The 27,346-nt window shown below is 43.8% G+C and overlaps 1 protein-coding gene across 2 annotated transcripts in view; it reads left to right on the top strand.

Moving 5' to 3' along the window:
• Nucleotides 1–27,346, top strand: part of DRP2 (dystrophin related protein 2) — a 955,857-nt gene that overhangs the window by 449,126 nt on the left and 479,385 nt on the right. The window contains exons 1-2 of one of the 2 annotated variants that reach the window (XM_085607715.1): nucleotides 19,430–19,537; nucleotides 22,605–22,747. In XM_085607715.1, coding sequence (XP_085463841.1) covers nucleotides 22,701–22,747 — 47 coding nt within the window. In that variant the 5' untranslated portion in view covers nucleotides 19,430–19,537; nucleotides 22,605–22,700. Of the gene's footprint in view, nucleotides 1–19,429; nucleotides 19,538–22,604; nucleotides 22,748–27,346 lie in introns of those variants that run through there. The other variant, XM_085607714.1, reaches the window with a different exon arrangement.

Raw genomic sequence — 27,346 nt, 5'->3', positions numbered from 1 at the left:
TAGCAATTTTGGAAGGGGCAGTGGAAGTCATTGATTCAGTGTCAAAGGAAGAACGGGCCTGGTTAATCGCTGTTGAATGTAAAAGAGGCAACGGGACACTTGCAGGATAAGCATTCTCAGGATCATCAGGCAAACCACCATCAATAGGCGGTATAGGAGGGGAAGCAACAGCATGCATCTCAACGGCAACCTCAGGCATGATGGTCGAGGGCGGCATCACAACAGAATTTCGCAGAATGGAAGGGCAAAAAACTGATGGTGTCATACTAAGAAGTATCGTCCACTCGCTGTAGCTTGACATTGTCAATCGAGATGTACCTGTTTTCCTTGCGACCAGGAAGTGGTGGTAAAATGACTGTACGTGTACCCTGGACTCCAAGCACCGGGACTGGTGCACGATAAGAGGGGCCAAACTCTTTCTTGTTCTCCACCTTCTCACGGACCAGATCACCAACTCGAGGTAGCCAGCCGACTACCGGAATCTGGAGCTCAGCTTCGCATGTAGAGGGTACGTGTTCCTTCGCCAGAGTGTCTCTTGCTTCTTGTAGATTCTGCAATACAGCACAGTGATCATCTAGGTCAAAAGGCGCGGCAGCCGCCGCCATGTCTAGACCCTCAAGGTCTGGAACAAACATTCTTACTCCAAAGAGCATCATGTATGGGGTCCGCCCACCCAGAGACCTTCTAGGGAGATTATTAAGTGCACGTTGCACGTCATACAAGTGGGTCAGCCAGCTTCGGCCTGTACCTAAAACCCTTGCTGTCAAAGATTGCTTTAGGTCACGGTTCATTCGCTCCACAACACTGTTCCCCTCAGGCCGGTATGGAGACGAAAATTTGACTTGGACCCCCAAACTTCTCATGGCTTCTTTGTAAGCCCTAGAGGCAAACGCAGGGCCCTGGTCAGAATGAAGGGTACCACATGCAAAACTCCCAATAAGGACACGCAAATCCTTGATGACCGTCCGGGCATCAGTACTCCTTTGCGGCCACACCCACAGAAAACGTGTGCATGAATCCACTGCAACCAAGATGTACTTGTATGCAGTATCAGAGGAAAAAGGACCGCAGTGATCTAAATAAACACACGCAAGTGGTTGATTAGATATAAACAGCTGCGTTTGTGGTGGACGCGCGACAGTAGAAGGTTTAATCTGCCGGCAAATGTCACATAAAAGAACATAAGCTCGCGTTTGTTTGTACAAACCGTACCACCAGTAATGTTGCTGCAAAAGAGATACAGTCGCCGAAACGCCGGCGTGCGCAGACGCAACACCTTCGTGGGCAGCTGTAATCAGAGATGGTCTGCAGTCCGCGTTGGGAATCAATCTGTCACCAACGTCGTTAATCCTCACTAACGGGACGTTATCAGGACTTAAACGATAATGGTAGTGGGAAGGGAATCCTTTTGGAAAGCCCGTCCCTGTCTCGGACGCAGCAATAGCTGCCAAGATGTCATCATCAATCCTAGTTTTGGATCTTGTAACTGCTGCTACTAAATATGTCGCCACTGCGGTTTTTGCTGCCTCGTCAGCCAAACTGTTACCGACAGCATGGACACCAACACGTTGGTGACCAAGAGTGTGAATTACATTCACGAGGGGCAGACCTTCTTTAAGTTCTGCCACTCAAACCCAAAGCGTTTTGTGGTTCACTGTGCTACCTTTCGAATCACGAAAGTCATTTTGACTCCAAAAGTGTAAATTCTCGTTGTATGATTGAACACAATAGAACGAGTCACTCACTATAAGAGTGGTGACCCGAGGATCAGCAAACTCAAGTGCAAGCACCAGAGCTTTCAGTTCTGCCAACTGCGCGGTACAATCACCCAATGACTGCGTATGCACGACATCAGACTGGAACTCACCGTTCACGAAAGTACCTACTACAATTGCGCAGGCCGCTGAATAGGCGTGCTTTGATCCAGTTGCGGGTTGCGCAGACCCATCAGTGTATATGACACAATGGTACTCCTCGAGCGGGCGCAAAGTCAGAGGAGCCGGATGAACAAATTCATACTCCAAGAACTCCTGTGTCTGTAATGCCGCGTCAAAGATATATGTGACGTCAGGCGAAGTCAAGGAGGTTGCCCATTGTATCCACCTTGGATGCAAAGCCTTAGAATTAGGTACACTGGCTTTAGTGACCGCCTCAAGGGCAGGGTACGGTGTTACCACCAGCATGTGCTTTCCCTGTGATAGCGCTCGCTCTTTCAGGATCGCCATCTGAACTGCTGTCAGTACTTTCTCGACAGCGGAGAAGCGCAGCTCAGCCGAAGTGTACAGATGAGATTTGTATGCAATGGGGACGGTGTCGCCCTCATTGAACGCCAAGTAGGTGAAACCCACTGCACCCGGTACAATTCTAATGACTAGGTTAGTGTGGTTATCACGAGTTTGTAAAAACTTTGAAGCAAGAAGATCAGACTGCAAAGATTGCAATGCAGCCGAATGCTCAGGCAGCCAGCAAGATTTGGTAAAAGTAGGTTGTACCAAGGCATAAAGCGACTTGATACGCTGGGCATAATCAGGAATGTAGGTACGACCGAAATTCAGAAAACCCAGCAAAGATTGTAATTTCTTCAGTGTCGTAGGAGTACTGAGGCCTGCGCATTTCTCAAGGAACTGCGGAGCCAAGCCTCGACCCTCATGATTGAGTTCGCAATGTGGGACTTGGCAAAGTTGAACTTGTAACCAAAGTCAGCAAACATAGTTATTATGTTATCCACACGAGCAAGGTGTGGAAGCAACTCGTCGTCCGTCAGGTAGATATCATCTACATACGAATATGCTTCCGGGTCAATCATCTCCAAAAGTGAGACCACACGAGCAGCAAAGACCCCGGGGCTGTTTTTATAGCCCATCGGGAGCCTTTTGAACCTCTTTTGTTTGCCACCCGAGGTAAACGCCATCCACTCATAGCTATAAGGAGACAGGTTGTGGCTATAAAAGCCATTGGAGTTGTCAAGAGTAGTTTTTAAACGTTTTCTCACGAGACTATCGACGAGAGCCGAACTGTGTGTATTCTGTACCGCACATGTCCGGCAGTGTGAATTTAAGTGCCGGTAATCCAAAACTAGGCGGTACGATCCGTCAGGCTTCGTCACAGTGAATAAAGGATTATTCATGGGTGACACACATGTTTCAATTACTCCCTGATATTCCAATTGCTCAAGGATAGACTCGACGTGAGACCGAGCTTCGCGACGCATGGGGTATTGGGGTTGTGGCTGGGGTTCCGACCGCAACGGAATCGTATGGTTGGGAGAAAATTTGTCCCAGCCTACCTGAGTACGGTACAACGCAGGCACTAGCACCTGCGCCCACTCCCCGGCTAACCTATTAGAATGTTCCAGTGGCACTGTGTGCCCAAAGGACGGGAGGATTACCACCTCCCCTCTAGGAGCCTCTAACACGAAAGCCGGGGGCCAATCCGCCTCCGCCAAAAGGATATCATAGGTGGAGGTTAGATTATCCCAAAATACCACTTTAATTTTACGTTGTATGTCACCCTCAATTAAAAGGTCAATTTTAAACATTCGTTCAGGGGGAGCTACGCGAGTATCAGCAGTTTCAACACTTACAAATGTATCAGTTGCTGTCGCCGCCAGAAACGGACGCAGCGCTTGTCGCACTACTGTAACTTCCGCCGCGCTGTCTAGCAGTGTTAGTGCCCATGTCTGGTTCAGAAGCTGTGTCCGTACCATCTGAGGCATATCTCGCAGTCAGAGCAGCAACTTTCTTCTTTTGAAACGGGGGTCTTTGATGCGCAGACTCGTCCTGTTTGCCTTTACCGTCAGTCTGATGGGGCTGCTCACGACCTTGAGCACCCCTTCCCTTCCCACGATCTCCGCCACTGGATTGATAAGCCGATGTTTCCTGTGAAGAACGAGGAGAGCGTTGTTCAGGAACCTGAAATCTATCAGATGACTTAATATTAGAACGATCGCGCAAATCATAAGTGCGTTCACTTTGTGTCTGCACCGGCGATGCAGAACGAGACCTCCGTTTCTCTTGCTGCTTCCCCTGTTTTTTAGCTCGCCAACTTTGTTTTGGAAAGTTGGGCTTCTCGTCTTTGGTAGACGAACTCACTTTAGGCTGCTGCACTGCAGTCGGAATGATCACGGCGGGTTTCACACCCAAGGCGCTACGACCCACCATTCTGTAGGCTTTCGCTATAATTTTAGCGAATTCCTTTGGCCTGTCGCCTGGATCCACAAGTGTCAACATATTGCACACCTGGAATTGCATGGCATCTCCTTTGAGGTTGCCCATAACCATGGAACAAACCACATCAAAGCTATCGACAAGCCTCAATCCCAACTCAATTGCTGCCTCGGCACCATGATTGTCTTGGACCTTCTTGATGACCGAGGGCAGTACAGACATAGACGGAGTGCCGTAGCACTTCGCATAGGTCGCAGCAAAGACCTTGCCCCAATTGTCATAGTCGACAATATCCGGGACCAGGTCCTTCGGCAAAGTTATAGTGAGGATCCTGTGTTTATCCACAGGAGAAGTATTTGGAAACACGGCTTCAAATTGATCAAATTTTTCAGCAAGCCAGTAAGGGAATTCATCCCTATTTTGGGGGCGCTTGCCGACAACCGAATTAACCATAACAGGACTGATGACCGTCGCATGATGGTCAGTCGTGTGGCCCGCAACCGCAGGTGCCCCCACCTGTACATTGCGAGACACGTACTGCACTAACGCCCTATGGACCGTAATCAGGGCAGTGTGTAGCACTCGTAACTCCGCCACCGCCACAGTCATGTAGCAGGGATGGGGTGTGTAACCGGCCAGCACCGGCCATGTGGCCCCTGCAATTGACAACGGGCCCATTCTCGCCGGTGCTACCGCATGGGGAAGGGCGCCATTAAACCAAATAGTATGCTGCCAGGCAGTGAGGAGTATCTCAAGTGTCCGATAAGGGGCATAGGCTGCAGGCACCGCGGTGTGAGTATATTCGTGGAACAAATTGTCGTTTGCATCCACTTTCTCAAACGTCACCCAAGAGTAAAACAACTCATACGGGAACGCCGCATCAGCGCCTACCACTAAAACAACAGCCAAGCCATCATCCGGGACCCCATAGACCCTCAAATGTGCGGTCAGGGGAACCCTACTATGCGCGGCAACATTGACTGCCATCGGGACACTTTCAAGAACAACGAAAAGCTATATTGTAGCACTGGGGTTCAGAAAAAGAAAACCTTTTTAATTATCAAGCTTGAAAGAACCTTTAGTCGAAAACTAGGTAGGCTAAGCCGTCACTCCCGTTGTCCGGAAACTAGAGTGAGGGCGTTGTGGACTAATAAAAGCACTACTAAGGCGTTTCAGATCAAAAGACCAAACGTTAGGTGCGCCATGTTGCAGGGATTCTGCTTATGCACAGAACTATGCGCAGGAAACCAGGACCTCCGAGAATTGTGGTGTACCAGAAACTCCCCTCAGAACTAAGAACCCCTATCCGACTAGCTTAGTGTCACATTCGTTATCCGAGATTTAGCTCGGCGGTCCCAATGTATAGGCAACCCAGAACAAGCGACTTAGATACTCTCAGGAGTGGTGGGAATCCGAAATACCTGTTGGTAGCTATATATCAGTCCACAACAGAATAAAAAAGACACGGTAAAGTTTAAAGAGTTTATTTTATAAACCTCGCGTCCTAAGATGCAGTACTTTGGCTAACACAAGCAGACAAATGGTTAGGATCAGCACCATCAGCATTGTTACAATACCATAGAAAATGAAAGGAGCAATCATAATAATAATGACAGTGGAAAGCACCCACCCTCCTTTCTCTAGCAACTAATAAGGTATTATTAGACTAATAGAAGGTCTCTTAGGCTTGCATGGGGGACCCCATACCTTATAGATCAGCTTAGTGGAATCACATCACAGGATCAGCTAGGCTCTCTCCTGCAACAGCTCTTCGTTTCGAATGTAACAGAAAACATGCTGCTCTGTAATATTAAAGGGCTCGTCTTTCAGGTATTGGCAGCTGTATGTATGTTATGGCTAAGAAGTGGTACGATCAACCTGAACACAACAACCTGCCCCGTCTAGTGACCCAGACTCGTTCTTTACACGGTGTACAGACCAAGGTCACTACTCACTGTTAAGGATGTTAAACAACAGACGGTTCTCATGTGAAACAAAGTCGAGTCAGCAGTTCTCGAATGAATAACATGTAACAAGAGTGTCACGTGCAAAAGCAGCAGAAGCAGCAAGCTGGCTTTCTAACAGCCATCGAGGCTATGCTAACTTAGCGTTGTACATAGGGCGTGGTTAACCCACACTACAGTGGGGCAGATTATTTTAGATTGGAGTGTGGCAGATTGTTTTGTATTGGAGTGGGGCAAATGGTTTTTGGATTGGAGTGGGGCAGATTGTTTGGGACTGGAGTAGGGAAGAATGTTTTGGACTGGAGTGGGGCTGACTGTTTTGGACTGGAGTGGGGTGAATTAGAATGGGGCAGATGGGAATGAGGAAGATTGTTGTGGGGCAGATTTGTTTGGATTGAGTGGGGTGAATTGGAGAGGGGTATATTGGAGTGGGGCACATTGGAGTGGATTGGATTGGGGTGAGTGGTTTAGGCTGGAGTGGGGTGGATTTGATTGGTGTTGGGTGCATTGGACTGAGTGGGGCGGATTGGTGTGGGGTGAGATAGGATTGATTGGTGTGGGCTGGAATGGGGAGGATTGGAGTGGGGTGGATTGAAGTGTACTGCACGATTATGTGTTAAAGCATCATTTTAGAAATTACACATAAGAAAGAAACAATGTCACTTTGCAATAAAATAATCCTCATCTTTTGAGAACAGGGCCCACGAGTGCAAAGTGACAAAAGAAGTCTTGGGAAAATAAAGGAAACTGAACTATAGTAAATAAATCTTTGCAATTTTGTTTGTCTTGGGTTCGTTTTTGCCAGCCACACGCCTTCTGTTTGCAGGGCACTAAAAGTTAAACAGAACAAACTAGTATCTCAATCATGTTGGGAGCAGCAGACAGGCACTGATTAAGTTGAATCAATCAGTGCTTGGTCCCTGCTCCATAGAAAGGAACGGAAATAATGTTAGGCCTGCCTTGACGAATTACAAGCCTGTAAAGAGTGACACGCAAGCCAACAAATGGTAAGCAATGGGCGGGCTCTAAGCCCTTTTATATACACAACAGTGTCTCACAAGTGAGATGCATGAGCTAGCACATGCTCTTGCAGGCTCAGTCCTGAAAAGAAAGAAAAGTGTTTTTTAAAGCTTGTAGCAGCACAGGATTTGCCTGGCTTCATAACGAATGGATGGCTCTCCGCTGTGATATTGTTGTATCTTGCTAATAATGGGAGTGCTTCACATCTTACCTTGCCTAAGTACCTTCTAAGTCATGGTCAGTTTATTCAAAATAGGGCAACATGTTTTTATCTTGTGCAGATAAGACCATTTGCATTTTGCAATTTGTAGTGCATCTCTGGCCTCCGGTTTCTCCTAGGATCCCGTCCGCTTGTCTTCCTCATTACTCAGAAATCAGAATAAAGAGTGACTTGTAGTAGGACCTCAACAAAATGATGGGTCCAGGTCAGGAGACTGATGCTTTTGTTATAGCGGGGTAAGCCATCTTTGCTTGCTCCTGCAAACTTGGTTTTGGTTAGGTTGTAATCAATTCCGGCTTCCCCACTTGACCAAATTGTGTGATCCTAGGCAATTATTTGTTTCACTTTGCCTCTTTTTCCTTCATTATTGCATATAAAGGGGCACCTTCAAATATATGAGTTCATGAGTTTCGCTGTACAAAACCTTTTCTTCTGTTTGATTCAATAAACTATAATGTTATCTATGTATAACAACCCAGTTCAAAACACTAGGAACGAACTTGCAGCCAACTTAACAGCGTTTTTGAGTCTTGTTTCTTTCATATATTGAAAAAGAAGAGGAACCAAAGTTTTTTTATTTTTAAAGAACCCTCACTTACCAAACTAGTAGGTGACATGCTTCATCATTGGGTTCCCACCCTGGGTGCCTATTGCCCTCACGGTGTGCGTGTGTGCTTCAACGCTAGATTTACTGCGGAACTGGTTTTTCTTTAACAGTGAAGAAAGTGGAAGTGATTTAAAATTGTCTCAAGGCCTACCACCAGTTAAGGTACTTTATTCAATGGTGGCCATGGGCAAATTTAAAAATCGTGGGGGATATATTCAAGACTTCAATGGTCCTGTATATCTTTTGTTTCCTATGATCAACATGTTTCAGCTGTTTCCAAGTGCCCCTAAGGGCCAATATGGCTTTCGTCTTCGCGTCGACGGGTCATAAACTCCACTGAGGTTAGTATGAATGTGAATATTACAATATACATACTCACACTATATGATCCCAGGGGGGAAACAGAGTAAGAGCCAGAAGCTGCTGACGTTACATATAAATCTTTAGTCTTTGCGCCCATGGGTCACCAACACCTCTGAGGTCAAGTATAGTGTCAATATTATAATATACAAAGTAACACTATATGAGGTCAAAGGAGCCAGAAAATGAACAGTGTTTTCTCTATTCTGTCTGTTTCTGAATACAAGCTGCTGACGTTACATATAAATGGCAAAAACAATCAATAACACTTTTTTCTAAATACAAATCTTTAAATAATCACAAATAGCTATGTATTATATATATCTGCTATGCCATAATCAAACAACTTGCAACTCCGTAATATGTTTTGTTATCGCAAAAGAAGGATCTGATGCTAGAAAACGGAACCTGCATCACAGAATGGACATGCGTAAATAACTCATAAAAACAAAACTAATCATCAGTCACTGAGCATGTCATGAGTGATGTAATATGTGACGTCATCAGCAGTGCATTGCGGGGGTGCAAGTTATACTTAGCTCAAATAACTATAACGGGTGAATTACTCTGGTTTTATATGAGTGAAATGTGCAACTAACTATAACGCCCCTGAAACCTATGGTTTTTTCAGTGAATTCATAAGGTTTTTTAAATGCTAATTTCTAACTATAACGTTTTTAAAACCTATGGGTTTTTCAGTGAATTTCTAAAGTTTTTTAAATGCTAATTTCTAACTATAACGTGTTTAAAACCTATTAACCCCTTCAGTGCCACGCCCTTTCCCCCTCCTGTGCCGGGCGTTGCACTAGTGGGTGGGGTTCATGACAAGATAGTCTCGTCATGGGCACAGCGCAACCGTGCTCCATGACGAGACTATCTCGTCATGGGCACTGAAGAGGTTAATGTTTTCTGCAATTGTTTCCTCTATAAGGTAAATGAGCGGCATGAAGGCAGCTGAAAAGGCCAAAACAGCAGCACAAAACTGTGTACGTCATGGGCTCCTAAAGTAGTTGTTGCAGTCAGAGATAAAAATAAATTACACCTTTTTAGATTACTTAGAGCTGACCTTGTATTGATAATCAACTTGATTTGACCCATTATCTTACTTTTCCAAGTAGGTGCAATGGTGAAAAATACTTTTTTTTTTTTTTTTATATATATCAAAAGAATTTATTATTTTAAAGGAGTAAAAACAAGCATAAAATACAAGCAAGAATGATACAAATGATATCAGCTGAAAAACACCCAATATGGTAGAATGAGAATTAACAATAAAAAAATCACTAGAAAGATCATTATCTGGAAATATCAGAGGAATAAATTAAATAAAGAAGAATCAATGGAAAATCAGGAGACGTGTTTATCAAAAGTATCATCATCAGATATTAATTTGGGGATAAAAGGAAAGAAAGGAAAGAAAGCAAAGACAGAAAAAAGATAGAAGAAAAAAGAAGAAAGACAAGACGAAGTGAAAGAAGAGAGGAGGATTTCCAAAGGATTCACCCAACACCAACAACAACATTAACCAGACAAATCAAAAGGATACTGAACCACCAACCCCTCTGAGGCCCTTTGCATGTATGTATCTAGAGCCAACCACACATCATTAGATATCGACGGAGAAAGATGAGCATGATCAACTGACGTATGAGCACTACGCAGAAAAGAAACCATTGCCCACCAAGTATGATAAGAGACTGAAGAAAAAGATTTCCACTCCATGAGAATTACTTTAACTGCAATAGTTAGTAAAAGATCCAACAGTTGTAATTCCATGGAATCTAAAGGCAACGGGACCGAGGCCGCCAGCGGACCTAGAAGAATTAGTGGAAAAGAGAGTTGAAACTTAATATTAAAAATAAGCATGAGGTGTTTGTGAACTAAACGCCAAAAGGGTTGGAGAAGAGAGCAGTCAAAGAACATATGCTGGAAATCACCTGGTACAAGACCACAACTCCAACATCGATCATCTTCTTTGAGATTTAACGCGTATAAACGAGTGGGAGTCCTGTGAAGAAGATTAATAGAGAAAAACTTAGATTGCATTAATAAGGGGGCAATTTTATTATGAAGAGAGAGCCTACCAATATCTTGCGAAGTGTCTGAAGAAATATGATCGGTAACATCATGCTCGAAATGACGTAGCCATTTTTGCTGTGCAACAGTTTGAGTAGGAAGTGGCGAGGATGACAAAAATTTATAAATCCTAGATGCTACATGACCAGACTTAATCCATAATTGAAACAGCATAATCGTGGGGGAAGAAGGCTGAAGCTGTACTCTAGCAAGTGCAACCTTTATCTTAAGAAAAATATAAAAGTCTAAATTAGATAAAGAAAATTGCTGGGCCAGGGTAGAGAAAGGAAGAGGGTCATTATTGGAATCATACAAATGTTTAACAAGTGAAATACCTTTTCCCGACCAATAAGACATCAAGTCTGGATCAATATTAATTTTAATTTTGGAATTTTGCCAAATAGATGACCATCTAGTTTTATGCAGCGGAATCGCCACTCTCTTATCAACCTTGCGAACCGCAGCAACAGTATCTAAAATAATAGATCTAGAAAATGGAATGGAAAGGGTATTCGTGGTTAAGAAAGAGGCAGTTGGAAGAGGAGAGGCCAATTCCTGTTCTATGAGCAACAAGCTGGAACATGCATAAAGGGAGAGGAAAACCAGAGCGCACCCTGAGAGGCCAAAAAAGCAGACTGATATTTCCCCCAATCAGGAAGATTACATCCCCCCAACTCGTAGGATTTCCTCAAAAATTTATAGGCAATTCTAGCCCTTTTATCATTCCATAAGAATTTGGAAGTAATTAAATCAAGATCGTGAAAGAAGGCATCAGAGAACTTTACTGGAAGCATAGAAGAGACAAAATTAATAATAGGTGTTATCATCATTTTAAGAGTTTGGAGATGGCCCCACCAGGAGATATGCTTCGGAGACCAATTTTCTAAAAGATGTCGCACCTTAAGAATAGTTTGAGATTCATTATAAGTAACCGTAGCATAAAGGGTGGAACAAAAATAAATACCCAGATATTTTAGTTGCTTAGATTGCCACTTAAAGCCCGCCGAACCCATATGAGAGGAGAAACAGTAAGCATTTAAGGGGAACATTTCTGTCTTATCTCTGTTCAGTGTATAACCTGAAACCTTTGAGAAGATGGAAATGATCTCAGAAATAGCAGGGATGGCACGTGCAATATCATCTGAGAAAATGAGAACGTCATCAGCATAAGCAGCTACTTTTAGCTGATGGGATCCAAAAGAAAAACCCATAATGTCTGGATGTACGTCAATCAGTCTGAGAAGAGGATCAATGGACAACAAAAATAAAAGAGGAGACAAAGGACACCCTTGTCTAGTACCCTGGCAAAGGTTAAAAAAGGACGACGTAGCCCCATTCACTCTTATGTTAGCCCTAGGTCGGGAGTAAAGAGACATAACCATACGGATAAAGGAATCACCAAGGTTATGTGCACATAAAACAGCTCGTAAAAAAGGCCAGGAAACCTTATCAAAGGCCTTTTCAGCATCAAGGGCCAAGGCCGCCGCCGGAAGATTGGATCGCTTGGCGGCACCGAGAATATGACAGAAAGTACGGATATTGTCACGTGCAAGACGACCCTTTACAAAGCCCGTTTGGGAAGGATGAACCAATTGAGGAATAAAGGATTCTAGGCGTTTAGCTAAGATTTTAGCAAAAATCTTAGCTTCCATGTTAAGCAGGGAAATAGGACGAAAATTTTTGGGGTCTGAATGATCTTTCCCTTCTTTGGGGATTACTACAATAGTAGCATCGGCAGCAGAGCCAGACACAGAGCCATCTTTGATAAAAGCATCAAAGACCGATTGAAGTTTCGGAACAATCACAGATAGAAAGGTCTTATAAAACAAAATAGGATACCCATCAGGACCCGTAGCATTACCGGAACGAGTAGCTTTAATCGCGGAAATAATTTCGTCAGAGGTAATCGGGCAATTTAATGAGTTATTATCATCCTCCGATATAGCTTTCAACGGCACTGTCTTCAAGAACTCCTGGCACTGTTCAAAAGAAGCTTGAGTAGAGGGGGTATATAAATTATCATAGAAATCGCGAAAGACCTCAAGAATTTCTTCAGTCTGAAATTTTTTCTTACCAAGATGGTCAGTAATAGAAGAGATTTGGGAAGATTTATTAGAAGATTCCTGGAACTTTAGTGTAGCTGCAAGAATCTTGCCCGCACGATTTTTTAACAGCAACTTAGATTTCTGAGCCTGAAGACCAATATGAGCTCTCTTAGTGACAATAGTATTATACGCATATTTTAAATTCTTATTAGATTGTAAGCATGACTTATCCTTAGAATGTCGAAAAAGAGATTCCTGACGTTTAATCTCATCTGCTAAGTCCGTGAGTTCCTTTTTAATGGCAGCGTTTCTCCTTGACATACACTTAATGACCTGACCACGAAAAGTGCATTTAAAAGAGTCCCAGAGAACAACAGGGGAGCTTACTGAACCAACATTCTCAAGGAAAAACGTCTCAATATCATTAGAAAACTCTCAAACCTGGGAATCATCATGTAGAATTTCCGTGTTTAGTCTCCAAGATCGAGATCTTGCCCTAGGAACAAAAGACATAAGTGTGAAAGTCACCGCGGCATGAACTGAAATTAAAATAGGATGAATAAGCGGAGATGAGGAAGATTGAACAAGAGAGGAGTGAACCAGAAGATAATCAATACGTGAGAAGGACGAGTGAGGGGAAGAAAAAAAGGAGAAGTCACTGCCAGTGGGATTATGAAGACACCAAACATCCTGAAGATGGGTCAGAGAACACATATTAATCATTTGTTTATGAGCTTGAGGGGGACGAAAGTTAAAGGCAGAATTCCTATCCAAGATAGGATCCATTGGTAAATTAAAGTCTCCACCTACAATAAGATTGCCAAAATGAGGTGTGTCATTTAGCTTTTTGGTGATTGTTTTCCAAAAAGACGGATCATCCTTGTTAGGGGCATAGATATTCATGACAAAGAGATCAGCATTCCCATCGGACACCTTAGATAGTAACCAACGTCCCTCTGTATCCTGTTCAGAGGAAACGATAGACAATCCAGAATGTTTAGAAACTAAAGTAATTACCCCATTTCTTTTACCACAAGCATCTGAACAAGCAACATCAGAAACCCATTCTTTCTTCAGAAATAACGCCTCCTTGACAGAGACCTTTGTCTCCTGAAAAAGGACGAGATCCGAAGAAAGAGATTTGCAGTAGTCTAAAATCTTTGACCTTTTAACTGGGTGATTTAACCCTTTGACATTAAGGGAGAGTACATTCAATCCAGACATAGAACTATTAACAGGAGAAAAAGATATTGCATATATGATATATGAACTACAACATCCAAGAAAACTCGCCTCCAGACACTAGACACCAACACGAAACAGGGAGAATCCAAGAAGGAAATCCGAAGAGAAAAGGAAAAAGAAGAGAAAAAAGAAAGCAAGAAAATAGACAGAAAGAGAGAGAGAAGGGCCAACAGGGAAGGTCTGAAAAAGACCAAATTCATACAAGGGGGAACATGGGAAATGAGCAAAGAGACCAACATGAGGAATAAAAACCATCAGCATAAATAGCCCCAAAACAGAACATAACTGATTATGCGTATTTAAAAAGAAGAACTATCTAAAGGGTATGAACAAGAATTAATTATAGTTCTAGAAACAGTACAACATATAAGTCTATAAAGGCGACATGTTTAACTAAATTGATAAATAGGTAACACCTATAAAGGATCATAAAAAAGTGGAAAAAGCGGAAAAGAGAGAAAAAACAAATGCAAACAATAAAAGCTAATGAAAAATGAGCTAAAAGCGATCGTCACTATTAGGTAGAGCCAAACCAAAGCAGACACCATAAAGAGTAAAAAAGAAAGAATAAAGAGGAAGAAATAAAGTCCAAAGGATACTATATGATACATTATGAAGAAAAGAAGTGAAATATAGTAGAGAACGGCATGTAGTAACAGATCAATATATCAATCAATGAAGCCCTATGACAGATAAATAAGATAAATGAGACTATACATAAATATGTACATCTATAGATAAGCTTATAGATAACTGTCCACAAATACCTAGCTCCCGTTGCAGTCAATTTAACTAAAAGAGGTGAGAATGTCTTAAATATATGAACATGGAAGTAAAGAAACATAAGCCTATCAATTACAATACAGCTATAGAATTCAGACCTAGTCGAAAAAGACAATTAATAATAATAAATAAACAAACCAATCAATGATATAACAGTGAAATAGATATAAACACTAACTCTAACTATAGCAGTTAATAAGCATCAAATAAGCATCTATAAATCAAATATATAACCAATCTATACACCAATACATTAATAAACACTAGCGTACTCCATAGATACGAAACAGCCAAAGACGATGAACAGGCAGAGAGACCAAAAACAAAGAGAGAAAAAAAACACCAAGTCACACACACAAAATAAAAGAAAATAAAGAAGTCATACAATGGGATAAGAAACGGACCAGGACCTAATATGCGGAAAGACAAATTGGGAAGGAAAGGAATAATAAGGACGACAAGCGCGCAAGAGTGACGTCAAACCATCAAGAAACACTACCACAAAATATTGGAAGATTCATACAGTAGAACTATCGACAATAAAAGACCACTACACCATAACGATAGGGAGGGAACACCAAAAGACGACAAAAGTACACCAAGAACAATGGACACTAGGACCACCACGCAGATCTAAAAGAGAGTAATCTCAATAGATCTGGCAAAGACGAAAACTCATTGCAGAACGAAAACCCGCGTCAGGTGCCAGAGGAACCAGGATCAAGCGAGGCCTCCATTTGAAGTTCCATATGTAGCTCCATCTGATTATCCAAAAACGAGACCAAGTCAGCAGGTTCATCGAAGATTCTGGAGCGACCTTTGAAAGTAATGCGGAATTTTGAGGGGCCAGCAAAAGAGAAGGGGATATTCATCTCAGATAGACGCTTCCGAAGATTCAGAAAGCCCTTCCTCCTTATTACTGTGTCTCTGGCAAAGTCTTGAGAGATTGAAATGCGATGACCATTCCACGAGACAACTCTAACCTTCTGCATATGAGCCAGAATTTGTTCTGTATGCTGATGGCGCAGTGGCTTAAAAATTATCGCTCTAGGTTGCGTAGCAGACTTAGATCGAAAAGTGGGAACACGGTGTGCACGTTCCAGCTCAAAATCTCTTTGGAAAGAAATTTGCAGTGTGGAAGGAAGCCATTGATAAAGGAAATCAATCATAGAAGATGCATCTTTCTCAACATCCTCCGGAAGACCAAAAATGGGCAGGTTAGACCTGCGGTTACGATCTTCTTGCTCAGTGAGGTCTTTCCGCAATGCTGCCATTGAACGCTCTAATTGTGAGAGAGATCTAGACTGCTTTTGCATGGAATCCTCTGCGCCACTAATACGTGCTTCTGTGTCCGAAACACGAAGAGACAGGGCCTTGAAATCATTCCTGATAGCTAACACCTCCACTTGCAATAAATCTGTGTTAGTCTTGGTAGACTGCGCAATTTCATAGACCTCATTAAGGCGCGTCAGGATAGTCTCAAGAGTGGGACTGGGGTCCTTTTGTGGAGATTCAGGTGTAGGAGATATCTGTTTGGCCCTTTTAAGAGACGCTTTAGATTCCTTTGCGTCTTTAGCATTTGGAGACGGGCCCATATTCGCAGCCATAGAGCACACCACCTCAGCAGGAGCAAAATACACCACTCCAGACAGATTACGAAAAGAGAATGCCAGATGAAGCAGGAAAACTCAATATATCATAAGGAAATGAGCAAAAATGGATAGCGCGCTCTCAGCAAGAGAACAGAAAAATAATAAAGGCAGTTTCCAGGGACAGGAAAGGGAACCACCTCACAAAAATATCACACCCTGCAGGTATAACAAGGGCTCCTTTCAACAGTCAGAAATAACCCAGAGGCAGGGAAACATTAATCAAAGAGGCCCCACAAAAAGGCATTGGCGGTGCTTCTGACGAGAGAAATATCAGCAGGAAACCAAAAAATATTATCAAAATAGGCAGCACGGCAGCAGGCAGAAATAAAAAACAATATAAGCTGAGGAAATAGGAGAAACGTCACCAGATCTTGCCTATCCACATTCCTGGCACTTCTGTAGCAGTGTCGGCGTCGTGCTGAGGAGAAAACCTCACCGCTCGTGAGAAAACAAAATGGCGGCCGCTCGCGAAAACACCGAGCGCCGTCAAAAGATTCCAAAGTAAGGTCACCGGCAGCCTCAGGAATCAGGAAACCTCCTCCAAAGCACACGTGGCATGTTCACATCCATGCGGTCGACATCCGAAATTACCGGGGCAGCCCGAGGCGGCAGCTACACCTCCGTCGGCTCTTGCTCAGCACAGAGCCCAAGCGCAGACCGCCATATCGCCGCGGCGCGCAAGCCACGCCCCCGGTGAAAAATACTTTTAATATTTTTGCACAGTTTATTTTACAAGTTTGTTTATTGTACAGGCCACCAACATTCCAAGCTAATCATCCATATGACCTTGCCTAAAATCCCTTTGGGGATCTGACTTGGATAGCGTTAGCTGCCGCCCAGAGGTTACCCTATCAAGACATAATATACAGAGAGGCCAACGTTTCATACCCATGTTGATCAGCCCACAATACAACCATTGCTTGTTGTCGCTATCAGTCATGCCGTATGCAGTTTTGTCATTGATGAAATAGTGCAATAGTGAGATGAGTCTGCATGGGAAAAAGTGCACTATTTTTAAATACACAGATCAGGCCAAGAAAGAGTACCCGTTGTGAGCCTTGGGAGGTGGGTAGGAGGTTGCAGTTGCAGCCACTACTCTCTCGAGCTGATCTGCACAGAGACGGCCAAGTGCAGCAGCAGCCTCTCCATCTTCCTCACACTCTCCCTGTGTCTTGCTGGCCCCTCACCATATTGCAGTGGTGTCGAGGATTGTCTTGGCCAGTTCGAGGTTACTGGTGGGCTGTTGTGCGGACTCTGCATGCACCACCATTGACAGACTCTCCCCATTGTGGGTCCTGGATGGTGCATGATAAGACAGGCATGGCTCTAGAGGTGATGTATGCACAGTTCCATCAGTAGCCTATCTGCAGCTCTGAGGCAATCTTAGCCGAGGGAGGGGGCAGCTCCCACCACATTACAGCACCATGGAAAGAGGGAAAGGGCATGGGCCTGCGCAAGGGAGAAAGAGGAGTGGGATGTGTACTATATGGTGGTTGTTGTGGCGTTTATTGTGCTTTGCAGGCAGGAACGACACAGACCCTAATTGTGTAGTGAATAGTGCTTAGATGACCCTGCCCATAGGTGGGGCCAACCCTTTTATTAACCACACCACCTGACCTCCGACGGGTCCATGTATTAACATATTTTGTGGTAACCAAACTGTCCTCTCCAGTATGGTACACCTCCGCTACAAGTCAACGCCTACTACATTATATTTCTCCCAAAATATAAGATATTCAGTACAAAGACAAAATAAACCAAGTTAGAAATCTTCCAATCACTCATTCTAACATATAGCGAATTCAAAGTTACTGTAACTGCAAGATGGCAAAGAATTAGCTACCAAACTGTAACAAGGAGGATCCCCTTGGGTCCCAAACACTGGTACCTCCCCTCTGACCTCAGAAGTCATATCAGTCCAGGGTATATCAGATCTTGATTCTCTACCCATACCATCCAGCCATATCAGCGACCCTCCCAGGACAGTGCCGTCCTTCCCACCATGAACAGGACTACCCTCCGCCTAGGGCATGACTTCAACCACAGGGACTGGTGCCGGGTACAGCTCTACACCACCCAGCTAGTTCTGGAACTTCTTGAAGAACACATTCCTCATGACCTCCTCACCTTCTCGACAAGCAGTCACCAACGTACCTCACTGACCTACAACTTGCTATGGGGAGGATTTGAAAGGCAGTAAAAATGTGTTGCCCGGATGATTGTCATGAACCAGCAACACATCACCCATCTTCAGGTCCGATACCTTGGCTCTTCTCTGTAAGCTAGCTTCATTGTTATTTTTCCGACGATTCCTTGACACCTGTTACTACCCAAAGGAGGAGAGGTCCAGCTTGGATGATGAGGAATAATATCCATAACAACTCGACTTATACACATACAAATTCCTCTTATGACCACCCTGTGCTCATATGAGGATTCTGTATTCACCAACAAAAGATTACATTGCCCACCCCAGTGGCTAGTAATTAGCAATGAATACGGATCAGGATGAACAGACTATTGCCTCCAATAGGGTACGCCACCGCTTCCAGTTGCAATGGCTTCCTTGTTTGTGATCCATTTATCTGGTCATGCATGTCTACATTGATGGAGTTTGAATTCTGTCATGCAGCCATCCATTAGTATATACATACACTCAGCCATCCATTTATCCATGGATGTTCTAACTCATCTGTTCATCTATCCATGCACTCATCCTTCCATCCATCTATTGTCTAAATCTTGATTTCGCTCTCTCACCCATTCACATCAATCACCACGGACACAAACATGCCAAACACTAACAAAGCACTTTTAACTCAAAAAGTCAGACCAATTGGCTTTGTCAATGCTGAGTGCCCAGGCTTGAGGTCGTCTGTCTCTAGAGTCTGTCTCTAAAGTGAGTATTCAGTAAAGGTGAAGGACTAGGTGAAGAATCATTGCGTACGACCTGCGAAACGGTAATAAACGTGCCTAATTTTAATCGTTTACCATTGGCCGTCAGGACTTCAGAGCTGGGGTCCCATCACCGAAAGAATTTCCCTAAGCTTAGCGCGTAACCGACTTTTTTAGTGACAAAGCCACGACCCCGTCCAGCAGCCCCTCTCACCAAGTGCACATCGCAGCATTTTAACGCAGTCAACCCAGGTTGGAGGGAGCTGGAATTTAGATAATACAAAGCTGCCATTTACTTCAGCAGTAGTTGCTTCCGCCCCTTCAGATTCCTGGGGAGCAGTAAACAGACCCTACAGCCAGCGGCTCCCGGCCTCGCTGCCATTCAGCGCGCTCTCCCGTCCGCCGCGCGCCTTTCCCTGCTCCATCCTCCCTGGCTGTGGCACGTGCAGGGCAGTCTCCGATGGCCATGAACCCGTGCAAAAAGGCTCTGCTCTCCCGGCGCAGGTAGGAAGTCTGCACGTATTATTTAAAGGCTGCCGCGATAACCAAGGTCATGCCTAGTGTCGTGATGCGAGCCAGGTGCAGCCTCCATCTCTCATGCGGGCTATTCCACTGACTTGGAGGTTTGTTCCGGTGTCTTGAGTTTAGCAGGTGCTGCTGCCGACACTTCCTGTTACTTGCAGGGGGCACATGAGAGAGGCTACCTGATATGTGCAGCTTTAGCCACTGCCTAACTCTAATTGTTAAAATGATTTGTTTGTATAGGTGGGTAGTCAACTGTGAAGCACTCCCAATTCCAAGTAAAAGCTGATATATAGAAAGTGAGTTGTTAGTTGCCTAAAACCACACAATATCTGTTAACAGCACCTTTAAGATAATGGGGGTAAAAACTCGGGTGTCCTGGCTGTAAAACCAGTGACCACACACTCTTACTGTATTGGGTGAAGGGGAGGTTGATAGCTTGTTTACTTTTATTAATGTCGATACTTATTAATTGCAAACGGGGAACAACCTTTACAACGCAACTTTTACAACGCACTACCATTACAACGCATTTTTTACAACGCATAATCCATTACAACGCATGACATTACAACGCATGACACTACAACGCATTTTTAAAAACTACCTTTACAACGCATTCCATTACAACGCATACTACCATTACAACGCATACCATTACAACGCATAATATTACACTATACTATCCAACACTTACCCTACTGATGCACCCCCTGGAGTTAGAATAGTAATTTTTACCCCTATACTATCCAACACTTACCCTACTGATGCACCCCCTGGAGTTAGAATAGTAATTTTTACCCCTATACTATCCAACACTTACCCTACTGATGCACCCCCTGGAGTTAGAATAGTAATTTTTACCCCTATACTATCCAACACTTACCCTACTGATGCACCCCCTGGAGTTAGAATAGTAATTTTTACCCCTATACTATCCAACACTTACCCTACTGATGCACCCCCTGGAGTTAGAATAGTAATTTTTACCCCTATACTATCCAACACTTACCCTACTGATGCACCCCCTGGAGTTAGAATAGTAATTTTTACCCCTATACTATCCAACACTTACCCTACTGATGCACCCCCTGGAGTTAGAATAGTAATGTTTACCCCTATACTATCCAACACTTACCCTACTGATGCACCCCCTGGAGTTAGAATAGTAATTTTTACCCCTATACTATCCAACACTTACCCTACTGATGCACCCCCTGGAGTTAGAATAGTAATTTTTACCCCTATAATATCCAACACTTACCCTACTGTTGCACCCCCTGGAGTTAGAATAGTAATTTTTACCCCTATACTATCCAACACTTACCCTACTGATGCACGCCCTGGAGTTAGAATAGTAATTTTTACCCCTATACTATCCAACACTTACCCTACTGTTGCACCCCCTGGAGTTAGAATAGTAATTTTTACCCCTATACTATCCAACACTTACCCTACTGATGCACCCCCTGGAGTTAGAATAGTAATTTTTACCCCTATACCATCCAACACTTACCCTACTGTTGCACCCCCTGGAGTTAGAATAGTAATTTTTACCCCTATACTATCCAACACTTACCCTACTGTTGCACCCCCTGGAGTTAGAATAGTAATTTTTACCCCTACACTATCCAACACTTACCCTACTGTTGCACCCCCTGGAGTTAGAATAGTAATTTTTACCCCTACACTATCCAACACTTACCCTACTGTTGCACCCCCTGGAGTTAGAATGGTAATTTTTACCCCTATACTATCCAACACTTACCCTACTGTTGCACCCCCTGGAGTTAGAATAGTAATTTTTACCCCTATACTATCTAATACTTACCTTAAATGTAATTTAATAATATGCGTTGTAATGGTATGCGTTGTAAAGGTAGTATGCGTTGTAATGGTAATGCGTTGTAAAGGTATTTTTAAAAAATGCGTTGTAGTGTCATGCGTTGTAATGTCATGCGTTGTAATGGATTATGCGTTGTAAAAAATGCGTTGTAAGTGCATGCGTTGTAAAAGTGTGCGTTGTAACGTCATACATCCATTGCAAACTGTACACGCCTGTTTGTTGCTAATTTGTGTTGAGGAGTTATGACTCATTGTTTTAATCTTTTGTGGGCATGTCATGGAGTGGTGGGGACTGATACTTACGGACTGATGCCATCTTGTGTGCAATCCTTATATCTGCCATACATTACCACTAATTTTATTGTCAAAAATAGCAAAATGGCATACATGATAAACTGTGCTGTGAGTTGGAAACGTAGCATCTAGTCAGACAGTACATGCTACTACCAAGGAGTTGCTCGGCCTGTATTGGGTGGTATATAGAATAGGCTTACTCACTCACCTTCCTCCCTACTTTGCTCACTCATTCATTCATTAATCAACATGCTCACTCCCTGGTTTACACAACCAACTGCTAACTCATCATTCATTCGCCTACTCATCCACTCACCCACCCAGTCACTCACTCATCCACTTGTTCATTCCCATGTTTACTCACTAGCCCAACCCCTTACTTATCCGACTGCTCACTCATTCGTCCACTCATTTTATCACTTATTCACTACTCACCGCTCACCCACTCACTCACTGATCCACTTGCATTCTCATACAACCAGTCGTTTACTCATCACTCTTTCACCTACTCACTTTCTCACTCACTCATGGACTTGCTCCTTACCTCACTCTGCTGCCTTCCCAGCTTCCACGCACACATATACATGTGGTACCTGAGTGATAGTGGGGATGCTGCACCCCAGTACCATTGACCAATATTTATGCAAACTTGAGTCGTAATCCATATTTGAGTTCTAGATGCTGTTTCTTTCGGATGTCACACACACTTTTGACCAGCTTATTTATGGCCATGCCAGTGCTCCTGGTCTCTATTAATTGCTAGTTCAGCTTTGTGGCAGAGTATCTTGTGTTGTGTGCACAGACGTCCACTGACTCTCATAAGCATATAATTTGTTTTCCTTGTGTAAATAGTGCAGTTTGTGCCTTGTTTTGATACTCAGGATCAAGCGTTCCTTTGTGTTTCTTCTAGGATAACACAACATCTCAAGATGGTGCCCAGTTGCCCACCCTTACCCAGCAGGCCGATGCCGCGGATGTAGATGCTGAACCCGAACAAATACTGGAGATGAATCTCTGTTGGAATGAAATCAAAAAGAAATCCCACAGCCTCAGGTAAATCTATTGCTGCCACTAATCGATCCAGACATCTGTCCATCAACCGATCCATTTGTCCGTCTATCCAATCCATCCATATGTAATTTCCCCTGTCTCATTTCTTCCTTTGTTTGTTCCTTCCGTCTCTCATCATCAGTCCATCCACTTTTCTTTTTCTCCTCCTTACTCAACGTGTAGGTGTCTGATGGGACAGAGCATAATCTGTGTAGCGGCAGTAGCAGTAATTGGCTATACTCACTGGCTCAGAAGAGCTCAGTGTGAACCCTATTTGCATGGAGGGGATGATTAAACATCAGTGAATGCCTTGTTTTGTGTGTAGTGACACTAAAAGCATATAAAGTGCAGTTTAAACCCAGTTATTACAACAACCCTAGATGAGCAGCATTGACTCCCCTTTCCTTTTCTTGCTCCTGTTTGCTCAACCCTTTTACATATACAAATGTCTGTACTGGGACAGAAAATAGGCACAGGCACCTAAATAAAAGTAGCCCCATTAGTGAGTTAGATAGCTAAAAGAGTGGCTCACGTTGCCAAATTATGGCACTTTTGAACTTGTGAAGACACATTGTGCAAGTGTTTTGAAAGACATGGAAGACTGCATGGATTTAGGTTTGCCGCAGGCAATGTTTATTTTAATATCAAAGAAATCAGCAGTAAAACAGACCCATTTGTTCATAAAACAGGTCCACAAACAACAATAGAACCAGCCAACACACTGCCCTCTCAAACCAGCCGTTTGGGCACTGCTTGATTGCCCTATAGGCCAGTCCAACCCTGTATACAAACCCAAATGTTCTATCCTTGATCCCCAAAAAGCAGAAGACTCATATAAGAGGGTTCATTGTAAAGGTAGATGCAAGAGAACTGCCTCAAACTCAAAATAGAAAAAAAACGTAGATTCTGATCTTCGGAAATAGGAACTCCCCCTGGAACTCTGTCTGGTGGCTACTTGACCTGGGTCCCACTCCCACAGACCACACCAGAAACCTTAGCATTGTGTTGGATGACAAACTCACAATGACTTAACAGGTCAACGCCATGACCGCATCCCACTGACACATCCTTAAAATGTTAAGCAAGGTCTTCAAATGGCTACCAATGTGGACAAGACACGCGGTGACCCAAGCCCTCATCACCCGCAGACTCGACTATGGCAGCACACTGAATATTGACATCTCCGACCTCTCACGCATAGACTCCAGACCATCCAAAACACTGTTGCCAGGCTCATCCTAGACATCCCCAGAAATGCCCACATCACTCCCTTCCTCACTGAACTCCACTGGCAACCCATCCAAAAAGTTTGCTAGTTAAAGCTGCTCATCCTTGCTTACAAGGCCCTCCACAACATAGGACAAGCTTATCTCAATGACTGACGTCAACTTTACAATCATTACAGTCAACTACGCTCCACCTCTCTCTCCCTGGCAAGAATCTCACACATCTACAGAACCAAGACAGGAGGGCGTGCTTTCTCCTTCATCTGCACCAAAAACTAGAACGAACTTCCTTTACATATCAGAACTGCAACTCCACTCCTCAATTTTCGCAAGAAGCTGGAGACCTGGCTGTTCAACTAGGAGCACTCCCTGGCCTGTGCTCCATTGCCTGTATACCCTCATGGGTGATGAGTTGCACCATACAAATCCTTCTAACATAACAATAATTATTAACACAATTCTACAGTGTGATTTGCTGCAGTCTGCAAACATCAACCAAAGGTTCAAGCAGCTGATGCCAATCAGAGCGCCTGCTGCAGACAACATAGACAAGCTTCAAAAACCAAACAGACGGCAGACATTATCCTTGCAGATTTAACCATATTTACGAGCCAGTGGGGCAAGTGCGAATCAAACGCACACTTTAAAGGACAAGGTGTACAAGACTTTATAGGTAGAGCCTTTTTTCTTACTATCCAAATGCAGAGTGACACCTGAATATTGAATCATCAATATCGATGGAACAGAATATCGAGGACAGCATATTGAAAACAAAATATGGACAGGTACGTCTAGATTTTCTATACCTAACTCCACATATATATACTTATACGGTGCATATATCTGCAAGGTGCGTAGATGTGGAGTTAGACACAGTAAATCTGTGCTTCCCTATATGCACTTCCCTTTCAACATTTTGTCTCTCAATATTCTGTCCTCGGTATTAGTATGCCACAATATTGTTGGTGTCGATATTCAGTAGTACAATCTCGAAATGCTGGATGCCACGGTTTTGCTGGTAAAGTCTAAGTGCCCACCAATTTTTGTGATAATCTTAAGTCCCTTTTTGCTACTCTTATTAAAACTCCCACCATTTCCAGTTTGCCCTGTTGCATCCTGGATTCCATGACTCCCAAATCTAACTTGCTTGCATAAAAATGTCAGTATTGATGCAGGAACCTGTGCATTTTCAAGTGCCAAAAACACCCCTAATTCAGCAGCCATGGCTTCATCATTTCATATTTGCCTCCTGCATTCTACCCTTTGCTATAAACAAGAAGTGATCAGTAGTGCAGCATTTGTTCATATCTGGACCTTTCTTTAGTTGACCATTGCAAGAATGCCCCAAAGGCCTTCAGGATCTCCCTTGCTATGAAGCACCCAATTGCCCTGCCTTACCACGCTTACAGTTCAGATTGTATTCCACTAAGATTCATATTTTTCTGGTCTACCCCTAACAGTCATAAAGTGGATTTTAGGTTACGTTTTGCCAATCCTGATGCTCCTTTCCCACATTCCCTCACTACTTCTCCTGACATTGGGTGCATCACAGAGCAACCAGCTTGATCTCTAATTTCACTCTTTGAGCCCCATGGGCCTCTAGGGATGATGCATGAACCTAAACCCTCCACTCCTCTCGGGTACTGTATTCAGCTTTCTTACCAAACACAGGCCTTCCCCTCACGTGGCTCCACCTTCAACTGTCCTTAGAGACTTCCTTCTTTTTCTCTTTTTACCCCTGTTGGTGTGCGCTACTGCTCAAAGACTCTTTCACACGAAACCAATAATTTCTCCAGCACTTTTCCTCTCAGACCCGTTCAGTGCTGTCTTTCCCTCTCATTTCAAAACCCGGGAATAAAAGTGAGTCGAAAGAATGGTAGGAGAAAGGAGAAGACGAGCATGCCATGTCATGTTGCAGTACATATAGCCCTTCAGCCATCTCAAAGCTGCTTGGAAATGCTGAGTGGGAACAGAAGGGGGAAAGGATGGACTCTGATGGGTAAGAATGATACAGAAAGCATGAGCCTACAGAATAAAGGGGGACTTGTGTAGACGGCTACTCAAGGAGACTCCCCTTTCTCCAGTGGTGTTATGACACTTGAGGGGACCCCCCCTGCAAAGTACATGGAGGGGGCTCACACACTCCGGTCCCAGTCAGTTCTCAGGCCAGGGGTCCACCGCCCAGTCACTGTGCCAGCGGGGGCTCCCCAGCATAGTGGGTCAGCAGGGGCTAATGTTACGCTACCGTCTCTCTCATCTTCTCCTGCTCTCTCATTCTTTTCTTCCTCTCCTTACTCCTCAAACTCTTTCCTTCCTCCAGCATCTTACCTCATTTTCCTCTCCTACTTTATTCTGATTCTTCTCTTGCTCCTTTTCCCTCACTATCTACTCATCTTTTTCTCATTCTTGTCTCCCCTGTTACCTTTCCATACTCTTTGTTTCTCTATTGACGCTTCCTTTGTGTCCTGTGGCACCAATCATCCAACCTTCTCCCCCTCCCTTCTCTCTTTCTCCGTCTCTTTTCAATCTTTCTCGTGCCTTTCCTGCCATCTGCTTTGTCTTATTCTCTCCCATGCTAATCTTCATTTTTTCTCTGCCCCTTTCTCACTCTCCTATCGCGCGCGCTCATCCATTCTGTGCTCTTGCTTCTCCTCCTGCCTTACTCTCCTCCATTCTCTCACCTTTCCTTCTTATTTCCCCTTCCTCTCTCCCCTGGACGCCTTTATCTCTCTAACCCCAGTCTCCTTTCTCAACTTCCCCACACCTCAGTGCTTAATTTGAGCTGGATGTTGCCAGTGAGGGCCACTGGCACGCGTTTTTGTTGCCCGGCACTTATTTTTCAGCAACAGACATTTACCACATGCAAGAGAGGGAAAAACAAACAACATAGAATGACGAAGGAAGTGAAAGACGGAAGAAACGTCATAAAAGGAGAAAGCAGGATCATGCAAGTGTGAGATAAAGGGGCATATAGTGTCCCGTACTGGATTAAAAGGCATGAGGTGGATTTAATACTAGGCAGCCTTGGGATTTGGTGCACCAAGATCTAATGGCACCTGTCGCGGCTTCTGGGCTGAGCTATGGGCACCTCCATTCATTCTTTTACAAACTAAGCATGACGCTCTTCTCCATCCTTGTCACCATCCACTTTGTTACCTCTCTCCATCCCCTTTCCTGCCTCTCGTCTTCTTCCTTCCCTATTACTTCTTCCTTGCTCTTTTCTCTCAGTTCAGTTGTTCCCTTCCTTGATTTCAATGACTTCACTATTCTGTCTTTTCCTCTTTCACTCAACTACAGCTAGTTCTCTTTCCCTCACCATGCACTCACCCAACCCTCAACCTCTTCTGTTCTCCACCTCTAGCTCTCTTTTTCAAAT

Source organism: Triturus cristatus, chromosome 5_2, assembly GCF_964204655.1.
Source record: "Triturus cristatus chromosome 5_2, aTriCri1.1, whole genome shotgun sequence".
NCBI lineage: Eukaryota > Metazoa > Chordata > Amphibia > Caudata > Salamandridae > Triturus > Triturus cristatus.
Note: the sequence above shows the minus strand (reverse complement) of the source record. Positions and strands in the feature narration are given on the sequence as shown.